This window comes from Amblyomma maculatum, chromosome 2 (genome assembly GCF_055883805.1).
Source record: "Amblyomma maculatum isolate TAMU_Amacu chromosome 2, ASM5588380v1, whole genome shotgun sequence".
Lineage (NCBI taxonomy): Eukaryota > Metazoa > Arthropoda > Arachnida > Ixodida > Ixodidae > Amblyomma > Amblyomma maculatum.
In genome coordinates, this window is record NC_139345.1 from 71,743,218 (window position 1) to 71,754,792 (window position 11,575).

The 11,575-nt window shown below is 42.5% G+C and overlaps 1 protein-coding gene across 1 annotated transcript in view; it reads left to right on the plus strand.

Moving 5' to 3' along the window:
* The window catches only part of Schip1 (Schwannomin interacting protein 1), a 141,661-nt gene extending 133,831 nt beyond the window's left edge, over positions 1-7,830 (plus strand). The window contains exon 12 of the mRNA XM_084592009.1: positions 3,669-7,830. Coding sequence (XP_084448135.1) covers positions 3,669-3,750 — 82 coding nt within the window. The 3' untranslated portion in view covers positions 3,751-7,830. The remainder of the gene's footprint in view (positions 1-3,668) is intronic.
* Positions 7,831-11,575: the final 3,745 nt, after the last annotated feature.

Genomic DNA, 11,575 nt, shown 5'->3' on the forward strand with positions numbered 1-11,575 from the left:
AGGTTAATCAACAGTTTCTGTGCAAGATGCTTTCTAAAAGTTATTTTGATGCACTTTTTAACCTCTTGATTGAGAGGTTTGAGCAACAGTATGTTGTTGGCACATTCGTAAGGTGTACATCGACAGCGTGCACAGACCAGTTATCTGTGAGCAAAAGAGTGCTCTTACCTTCTCTCCTCGACTGGTCATCCAGCTTAATGAACAATTCGCTGAAAAACTCTCGCATCGTCCATGCCTGCTTATTTACTTTATAGCTGTAGGGTAGTGAATTGACGTTTTTCATGCAAGGTTTAGCAGTGATCGAGGATTTCAGTTTATTTTGTTGCCAGTAAACTACAGCAAAGGAACATGGGTACATGAAGATGTGACTTCTTTCCGTCCTTGCAGTCTCACTATCATAGTCTTATAAAAGTTCGTTGACTTATCAGGCAGAAACTGGTAAAAACCTTCTAAGCAACTTGTTAATGTGAGGTTTGCAGTGATAAGTGGCGTGCATATAGTTTTTTTTAGGCTTCTCTGATCACATTTTCATAGTTCTTTCAAATTCATCTTTTAGCGAGTCTGCTGTAAATTCCAGTCCTGTGAATATTTTTGCCACAACCCGTGAGGGCTTGTTCTCTTGGGCACTTAAGGTCTTTGCAAATGATTCCACCGGTTATTATACCATGGACTTTGTCTAGCCTTGAACAGTCATCCTGGATGATACCACTGCACAGGCTTCATGCCATTTGGCGGTCTTGCTACTCATGTGTACCCTGGCCTAATGAGCAAAGCATTCAGGGAGTGCAGCCACTTTTTAATATCCAGGGTGTCCAGAAACCAGGAATTGTCAGGGAAATTTTATGCACTGGGAAAAATGAGTGAAATGTTACGTTAGGGAAACCATAAAACATTTTGCCAATTCAGGTAAAATGGCACAATACAGTGGAACCTCGTTATAACGAACAGTTAAAAAAACAAAATAGTTTGCTCTATCCATAGTTTGTAATATAAAATTTCGTAGAACATGCATGCAAGAGCACCAAAATTCAATCAGAGAAGGAACAGCAACTCGGAGGGTGCCTATTGGGTCACGTTCATTTATTTACGTGCAAAGAATTGCGTTATCGCAGCCTGCTTTTTTGTGTTGATCGCGTTCCGTATCATGCCCTGTTCCACAGTTTGCAAACACTCAACAAGGGCCAACCCACTGCTCTCAATAGCACTGCAGTGGCTGCTCAGTAAATCCAATGCAGCAAGCGCTTGTGAAGTCGGAATGTTCTCATCGTCTGCAGCGTCAGCCTGAGCTTTGTCTGCGGGATGTTCAGAAACATTCCACGGCGATTTCGATGTCCGTCAGTACAGCCGTGGTCGCCGCGATGTCGTCATCGCCTACAAAGTCCTCTACAGTCATTCATCGAGCTCGCCGAGCTCTGCTTCTGCTTCTTCGGGATCGTCTCCATCGTCACTTGATGCACGGGCCTCTGCTGGAACAAAACCTATCAATCGTTTCATTTATTTCTAGCTGTTGACTTTTGCCGTGACCAAGTAGAAATAAATGAAACGATTTATAGGCAATCGTTTCACCTTTCACGCTGTCCCATGCCGCTTTAATGCTCCCAGCATGTCGATCTTCAAGTCCTGCTTCATACGAAGCTTCACGAAAACAGTGTCAGTCTCCTCTTGTAAACTGCCTTGAAGGCCCTGATTTTATCTCGAGCTTGGTCTTTAACGTCAATGCTGCTCTTTTTTTCACGTTCACCACCATCAGAGCACTACGCACACCCGCGCACCACACTCGACACGACAACCGACGCAGCCTCAACCGAACGCTACGACGGCCACGCCGCGACGCCGCCACGCCACTGCTAACACTAAAACGCGAAAAACGCAAAAACCAAAAAGGCAAAAGCAACATTCGATCGCACCACTGCCGCCGCTACTGAAGCGGCGCTGTCAGTGATTGCGAGCTGGGAACAGTTTCTCATGGCCTCCGAGATTACTTCCATGCACACAAATGCGTGCGCGGGGGTGATCTCGGAGGCCATGAATTTCTTTGGCTGTCAACTCTCAATGTCGTCATGGCATTTGTGGCGCTGTCAGCGCCTGCGAGGTAGTCCTGAACGTTTGCTGCGCCGCACAACACACTTGTAGTGCAACGAAGCCTGCCTCCTGCTATTAAAGTGAGGTAGTGCTTGGCGTCTCGAAGTTCGTAATATCCGTTTTATGCCAAACTGCATTCGCTACGGGAAGTTAAATATACATGTGATTGACAAAAATATTTCGGAAGAGTTCGATATATTCAATAATTCGTTATATGCGTGTTCGTTATATGGAGGTTTGACTGTATATTCTACAGTGTATTTTTATTTTAACCTGGTGCACAGCAAGTATTTATTCATGTGTTTCTTTTTTTTTTATGTCTCGCCAGCGTGGCGGCCGTGCCGCAAGGCGAGGTGCGATATATTACTGTGATGTCAACATATGGCTGTGCTGCCACAAAAGAAGAACCCATATGAACGTTAATTTGGTGCTCAATAAAATATGCGGAAGCCCTGTGTGGGAGTATTACGCCACAAAAAGCAGAAATAGCAGTGCCGGCAGCGGCCAGCGCGAAAGCGATCTGGGAGCTGTGCTACTATGGTGGCTGCCAAGCGCGTGCGCAGCCATATTGGATTGGATTGTATTGGCTCGGCTTTTTGCAGGGTGGGCGGCCCGCATGCTCTGTGGCTGGCATCAGTGCGCTTTTAATTCTCTGTAAACGTTTGACATTCTTAACGGCCATTAACACCAATAATAGTCCTTCACCATTGTAAATTGCAGAATATGTTTAATAAATAGCTTTTTGATGTGATTTATTCGTCTATTCTCATTATCATCATCATAAGCCTGACTATACCCACTGCAAGGCGAAGGCCTCTCCCATATTTCTCCAGTTAACCTGGTTCTGTGCTAGCTGCATCCACTTGACCCCGCGAACTTCTTAACCTCATCCGCCCACCTAACTTTATGCCGCCCCCTGCTACGCTTTCTTTCTCTTGGAATCCAGTTTGTTACTCTAAGCGACCATCGGTTATCCTCTCTTCGCACTACATGTCCTGCCCATACCCATTTTTTCTTCTTGATTTCTTCTCATTATCATCAGCTGCTAAATTTTTTAGCCTCTTCACTCATTGGGGAACTTGAATTGTAATCAGGGAAAACCTGGAGAAGTCATGGATTTTGAAAATAGTGGTTTGCTAGACATCCTGATATTCAAAAAGTTGCTAACTAATAACCCACCAGAAAAGCCACAGATGGTGCTTGCACACCTGGTACAGAAGAATTTCAGTGATGCAGTCACAGGTTGCGGGAATTTCGGTACAATACGAATCCATTGAATTCTCCAGCCAGAGTGCATTGGCTACAGTACAGAATTTCAGGTGTTTTTAATGCACACGTGCATGTATTGCCAGTTGCTTCTATGCTAGCAAAGGGGTAGATTATCATTATTTTGTGTAAACGAATGTTTACAGCTAGAACGTTGCCTTGAAGCCTGTGTATGGGCCTAAAATGCAGACCATTTTGCTTAAAAAGAAGAAAAAGCTGCTAACTGATCATTCTTACGGTAACTTAAAGCGAAAGCTTGGGAAGGCCTGCATTCTCTCGAGTCTGAGCTTGACTGTTTTCTATTCTGTTTTCATGTTCAGGGGAGCCAAAAACATGACGGCATCCCAAGACGGCTCTTCGGTATCGGTGCCTCATCCAGCAAAAACAATCCCCTCCAAGTGAGGAGAAACATCCGCGACTGTGAAACAATTCTACAAAGCTGGAGGGAACATGCTCGCATAATTTACTGTGCAATGTTTTTTGTGCTTTTACTCGGTGAACCTTCTGTTTCCTTGGGACAATATCTGTTCAAGACGGTATTTTTGTTGGGTGTTCTGTTCTGTTTTCTTTCTTTCTTTCTCTCTCAAAAGAATTCATATGGAGTGTCTAACTACAATCGGGGCCAACTGAAAACTAGTTTAAAATGTCAGAATTTTTGTGGTTGCAGTTGCGTTCCGAGTGCTTGCAGTTCTTTTAAAATTGACTCTGCTCTCAGGCCACAAAAGGCAACTGTATTGACTCTTCCTCTTAAAGAACGTCACTGGCTTGAAGCACTAGAACGTATGTAAGTCCTTTCTCTGTGCGTATTTTGTTTGTTGGTTCAAAAACACAATGCACTGAGAAACTGTCATTTTGCTAGCTGCCTTTATATGTCTCTGCTGCAGACTCAACACTGAATAAGTGTTTGACAAGTTCTGTTGTTCTTTAGTGCCATACTTTGCTTTTCTTGAGCAGCTGTAGGCATTGAAACACTGCGCATAGATGATAGCCCCTACTCATGTCTTTTGGGTTTGTGTCAAAGGTTTCATAGGTCCAAAGAAGCTGGCTTTCTTTTTTGACTGAAGCAAGCTTGTACATTGCCGTCTGTTTTGCCAGTGTAGTACGAATTCGCATTTACTTGTTATCTTGCTTTCTTTGTTGCTTTTTGACGAACATGATGTTTTTATTTACGTTTAATAGATTCTTAGTGATTGCAAGCATTATACTCGGAGACTGAACAAGGTGGGAAAGCTTATAGGTGGCATTACCAGCACACACCATCTCGTTGATTAGGCAGGGAGATGTGCCATATTTATTCGCTGCCTGTCAGTGGCTCCCTTGGCTAGAACTGGGCACATGCTACACTGGGCTTGATTTTACAAAGCCCCCCCCCCCCCCCCCCCCTTTTTTTTTTGTCTCTTGTAAATAGATCTGCAGTTATTTTGAAGTAATGTACTGCTAACCGTACTGTGTCACAATGTTCAAAATGCTGCTAGCATTTATTAGCTTTAGTTGGGTTGTACTGCTGGTGTCAGTCAATTGAGCCACAACTTGTGTTCCTTGTTTTTAGCCTGACCTGCTGTTTCTTGGTTCTGGTAAGTCGTGTTGGCACAGAAGCAGCTTTGCTTTCTGGCGTATAAACTGTGGGATGAAGTTGTTCGTTGATGTGAAGATGAGTATGCCAAATGGATTGGCACTTTGACTGGGCATTTCTTATTGTTCATGTTTTTGCTTAGGTAGACAAAAGATTGTTTTTTTTTTGCACATGCTGCTAGTGTCATTCTGTCACATCTTGTGTGCCATGTTTTTATAGCGCAGCGGAGGTTGCATTGTTGCGATGCACTACGTTTGTGACTTTCGTGCAGTTCTTGTAATGTCGCACAGCCTGGCTAGCTTCTTTTGTACAAAGTGATGAGAATGGTTTTCAGATTGTCCTACTCTTGATTTTATCGTCAAAAGCCACGGCTTGAGGACTGTTTGATGGGAGATGCATTTTCTTGCTGTGGAATGGCTTTACTGGTTGACTCCGGAGGGCCGAGGGTTCATGGCAAATAAGCCATTGGGAATCTTCGACTTTCACCACACTGCACTGTAAAGGAGCATGGGTGGCAGTAGCAAGGTGTAGCGCACTGTCAGACTTGGTTCAATTTTAGAAGTACACTCTGTTTTGTGCACAAGTTGATGCCGGTGGATAGAAAAGAAATGGCTAACAGCGCGAGCTCTGTGCATCGTTTGTTGTTTTTTCTGCTTCATACTTTTTGTAGTGTCATAGTACACATCGCATGAGGCTAGACTCGTTAAGCACTCGAGATTTTTTTCCCAAGCTAGATGATATGCATTCCGTATTTACTGGCTGCAATGCTGCAGGTACAAAGGATTTAAAGCAAAGCTAGGTAACTGAAATCCTTGTATATGATATGCTTCTCGTTTTGGGAGTGATCCGCATCTTTTAGTGTATTCATTCCCTTATTTCATAGTTCTGTAGAGTGCCATAGAACTAACATATGTGTAATTATGTGCCATTCATGTTGGGACTTACTGTTCCTTTTATTATCTACCTACAGGCCCGTAGTTTAGCTTGAATGAAAGCGTGGCTTTAGACAAGCAAGCAGCTTTTTTGGAAAATGGAGCGCAGTGGTCGCATCTCAGCTTTCATATCCGAAGTACAGGAAAAATCCAAGCCAGACGTATGACTAGAGAGCGAGTGAGATACTACGCCAGCTCGGTAACTAAGTAATTCAATTTCCAATATGAACACATGCCCGTGTGTGTTGTAATAGGAATTCAATCTCTCACCTGTGTTTTCAAATGTCTGCCTCATTCCTGTGTCTGATGCACTGTCTACCTAGAGAAGCCTAACTTTGAGCAAGAATAGGCACGTTTGTTGTGGTTATTGCCTCAGCATATGTGCCATAACTTGGCATACCGTAACTTTTTCTACTTTTCACTGCAGTCGGTCCTTTTGGTGATGCATTTGTAAGCAATGGCTGCAAAAGACCTGACCCTTGTGAAAGAGTAGGGAAGGCTTCTGTCTCGTGTCTCGTTGTGGCACTTGCACAAGTGCTCAGTTGAAGTGCCATGGAAAAGGAATCACGCGAGTAACATAGTGCACCCAAGATGGAAGGTTCTCCATTGCATGTTTAAGTGCACTTTGTATAAGAGCAAGACGAAAAAATGCAGCTAGGAGCAACTTGTAATGCATCTGTTGTAAGCACTAAGAACAAGTCATTATGTAGCGTAAAATGAGTGATTTTTACCTGGCCTGCTTCTTTGCCTCCATGCTGTGCGGAACTTTGTCAAAAATAGAGGCTCTAAATGGGTGCTTGCAAGCATCAGCTAGCCTGACTTTTCATAGCGATACTTGGGCCTGTTTAACAAGTGTACAGAGAGCAGCAAACTGTGGCAAAGGCTTTTTGAAGCACTTGTCTGTTTGTACGAATCCTGTTTAACCTTTCCTGTACCGACAAACTGCTTTTGTGTGTACTCTTTACACTTCTTAGTGCCATTTGTGAAGCACAGCTTTGCTGCTCGCAATTCTGTGTGTCATGTCATTTGTACATGTTTAATACCTCCTGTACTCAGCCCCAGTGGTGGGGGACACTTTGTGCTGTATGTCCTGTCGGCAAAAATTGTGTACCACTGCACGGACGACGTAGAAAGGGCACTTATCTTGCTCCTGCTCTCCAAAAGGAAGAAGAGATATATAATGAGCAATCGTACATTAGTCACTGACCACTGTTCCTTTCTGCTGAGTGCTCCCTCGTTTATTTTTATGTCACATACCTTGCTTTCGTTCATTTGGGCATTGGATCCTTGCACAGCAGACACATTCTCCTAGTGCGAGGTGGCTCTTGGCACATGACTTGTAGGTGGCATAATTTGTACATTTTAAGCCTTTATTTTTTATTTGCAGAATCACATAAATGACTGGGAGGAGTGGTTTATCTTTGCATGCCGTAAAATACTCTGTTTAAATTAGTTTGGCTAACGAAAGCTGCATTGTGAATTTCCCCATGTTTAATGAAAGCCTTGCACTGGGAACACAGCATGTGTCTGTGCATGCAGGTAGCTTGTCTATTGCTGTAATGTGTTATCAATATGTTGGAGCTGACACTTGATCGTAATGCAGACAGACATTTTGCGGGAAGTCAGCTGTTTCGTTATGCCCACTCGTACCACAGTGGGCCATTTGCTTCTGTGGCACTTTGAGAAAAGATTCTCCGTGTGCAGATGTTGTAATCCTCTGTGCGTGACTTCTATTTATTAAGCCAAACGAGCGGACCACTCGTGAAAGGGTCCATATTCCTTTTGAATGCTCTCGTCTGTAGTGTGTAAATGTTTAGGGAGAAGGCAAGAGAGCTTGTGCTGCCTGTTCATTTTCATGCAGCGATACATGCCTGTGGTCAAGAAAGAGCTTTGTTAACGTGTCTGCCTCGTGGCATGTTTGCACATGTGTGATGACCTGCAAGCTGCGGAATCAATAAACGTACATTTAATTTAGGACTTCAATGTTCCGAAATATGGTGATTTGATCAGATTGTGGTATGTGCATATTTTGATACCTTTTCCCTGCCATGATACTGACTGCAATGCAATGTTGCATATATTGCAGTTGCACAGTCTTCTATTAATACCGATTGGTCAAAAAAACACACTTCCCAACAATGCATCAATTTCTCTGTCCTGCACAACACTCTAGACCTTTTGAAAAGCTTTGAACATGTGCTAAATTTCACCTTTTCTGTTTGTCAAATAATTTAAAGTCTAATGCCTGATTTCATTCCTCTGTGCATTTAACTTTATCAACTTTTTATGATACTCATCGCACAGTCATTGCCCTCCATGTAAAGGAGAGGCCAGGAAAAATCGCTACGTGCTCACCTCAGGCACCGGCACCTTTGTGAATAAGGTGCAATGGTAACTGTGATGACCTAGAAGCTTTTGGGCTTGATGCATTTTGTCGATGCTTGTTTTGATTTTGGCTCTTTTGGGAGAGTTTGTTTGTTAGCATGTCATTGAGTGCGCTCAGCCTAGTTCGCCATAACTGGAGCTGGTAGTGCTCCATACATTCTGATTCGTACAGACACCACTCCTGCTGGCAAGCTTTGTCAAGAAATTCATTACCGAAAATGCCAGTTAACTTATTTAGCTATAGTGCTTTCTATATGGATTGGTTACACCACAGAAAGGGCCAGGACTGACAGGGAGAACAGTGCACACACTGGTCCTTCCATTCATCTTGTTTGTCCCTGAACTGTGGGAAGTTGTGAATAACTAACTTGACTAAAGGCTGTTAATTATAGCACTATTTAAAAGGCTTATTTCACATTGTTTCGCAAGCATTCACAGTAATCCTCACTCTTGGGAAACTCGTGCTAGTTTATGTTCAGTGCTGAACGCGGCTACCGCAAACTAGTGCACCATGACACCGTGCAGCCAGTTACTTTCCAGTAATGGTTTATTCAGTCCTGAAGTTTTGTTCGGGGAAGTGCCACATGCATCCTTTTCCTTTAAAATCTAAGCTTGTATAGTATTGGTTGTTCTGTGGGCAGTTTAGTAAAATTGGTCAGGGTTAAGCTGCAGTCTACAGCAATTTTGGTTCATGTGATTTGCTGTGGTGTGCATAGGTTTGGCTTCTCGACGAAAGCCAGTAGTAGGCTGCCTTTTTATTTTTCGTTTAGCAGTTACATCTGTGTCCACGTACAGGGCTGTATCCGCTAAATTTCACTTCCATATTTTGTTGCAGTAATGTAAAGCTTTATTTTAATGCAAATCTTGGGAATAGCCCAGAGAAAAAAATATATGCATGGCATGCAGGCAGGTCACACTCAAGTTTTACTCAAGCTCTCGAATTAAAGGTATCGAACTGGGTGGCCAATAAAAATCAGGGGGACACTTAAGCTCTGCCTTAGTAGTATAAATGCATTAGCAGCCTGTGGTCACTTTTAATGCACACAAACTCATTAGCGTGTAGTCCTAAGTTGTCACTTAACGTCAAAGGCCACACGACACACATAAACCGCACTTGTTCAATTTTTTCTTTAAGCAAAATCAATTAATTTATAAATTTGTTTATCATTTGAGATCTATGATCTTCATTTTGCAATACATAATTTTTTAACCACTTTCATTCCTCACACCTGCAATTTGTGTTGCGTTTCTTGGTCTTTCCTACCCCATAAAGTGCAATTTTTCCTTGAGCGAAAAATTGAGAGGGAACAGTTAAGCTCGAACTTCTTAAGTTTACAACGTGATAGTTAATGAATCTAGCTTGCTGGCTCTCCTTGTGAATCCTCATTTACCTCTGTTATTCTATTATATCCAAAACATCCTCATTAGCTTAAAGTCATAAGATACAATACCATGTGAAAGATCAAAGCACTGTTCTAAGCATGCCATGCAAATGTGCCTGCGTGGCCTAGGGGCAGCATGTCTAACTCTGATCCATTGGTCCTGAACTGCTGAATTTTTATCTCGCCCTCTCATCTAAATGGTAGAGCCCGACTTGGTAACACCTGCCAATTTGGCCATGTCATGCGGTCTCTCTTGATGCCATGTAATGTAAAAATCAATCGATCCAGCCACCATCTGACTGGGCCATGCCCATGATTTTTCACTCAATGCCCATGCTGGATTCTTTGGAGAATGGGGCCTTCAATTCTATCGCTTTAATGAAGTATTCAACTACAGCATAATTTATGAATTCTCTGTTTCGTGTGAAGGTGGTCTCTTTCATATTAGAACGCTGCAATGTAATGATGAAATGGCAGCTTGGAAATGGCCCTTTAATACTGCTATTTAAGCAAGAAATTACCAATTCATGGTGAAGAAATTCAAGGCTATATAATGGATGTTACTGAGCAAAAATGTTTACATGATTTTACAAATTTTGGATGTACAAACCATGCTGCACCTAAAGAAATGGCATGGAACACAGACGAAGCTCGAATTGAGGAATAGGCAGACACAAACACTTGTGTCTGTGTTCCTTGTGCCATTTTTTCATATGCGATACCAATTAACCTGTAACCTCACACTTGGGAAATCAGCCGTATGAGCAGTAAAGTTAACCTGTGATAAACCTGTTATCTTGAATTCTCTTAAAGAATGTTAAAACTGCATTTAGATGCAGTGGTCTTCGAACTAAGAAGCTGTAATAGGTATGTGACTGGGATGATTTGTGTCCAATTTTCACATTTATGGGTCTGAAAAACCTGCTTTTGAGTTCGTGGTATTAATATATAATTCATTTCATACACATACACCCTCTGTGAAGGATTATCAGTGAAAGTGCCTGTGTTCCATCACTTATGTATGTACAATGTGACAGGCTTTACATTAAAGAATGTAGACTTAAAAGACTACCATTGTCTGCACCATGATTCCTGACCTGAAGTCTGAATCCCTAACGCACCTACAAGACAGTCATTTTCGATCAATAAGATAAAAAATGACAATTCAATAACAATTTTTTTCTAATTTAGCAATTAAAATATTGGGATTGAATGCATCGATCACCAACAAGTCTTTTTTTTTGTATTTTAAGGCTGCATTGCCACCTTAATTTGTCCGTCGGTCCACAGCGCGAGGGAATGACTGTCCCGATAAACTGGGCCATTATCGCTGCCGCATGTAGACAGAAGGGAGTTGGAACAAAATGCACGATCGAATCCGTGCTCCACCTAGATTAATCTACTGCAGGAATGCATGCATGTTGTTCAAAATTGTGATTTCATGTGTATCGGTAGTTGGCTTACTTTGTAGTAGTTGATCCGGCAACCAGGGTGCAGCACGAGCACCACCACAGGAAAGTATACGGTGAGCACCAAATAAAACGTGCTTTTTACCCTCCACGCTCGTTTTATGTGGCTGATTTGACGGTGCAATCTATATGCAGTTGTATATGCATGGAATCAGAATTCCTTAAGGAGCAGCACTAAGGAATTTGCTGTCACCAAAAAAACCTCTGTGTACTCTTCGCATTAATCCACATGTAAGCACCAGTATGTCAGCAGCGATGAGAGCTCATAGCCTGTTCTCGTAGTCTCGGCGCCAGTGTTGTCTGTACAACCTGTATACTGTGTATACGTCACAACTGAGTGGCCGTCTTGCAATCCGAAGGTCCTGGTTTAGATTCCCACCGCATCCAAATTATCATAATCCTTTTTTTTTTCAGCTCAATTTCTCAATTTCTCAACCTGCATGAGAAATTTGGCCTCAGCCAGAATATTTTTATATGTGTTCCTGG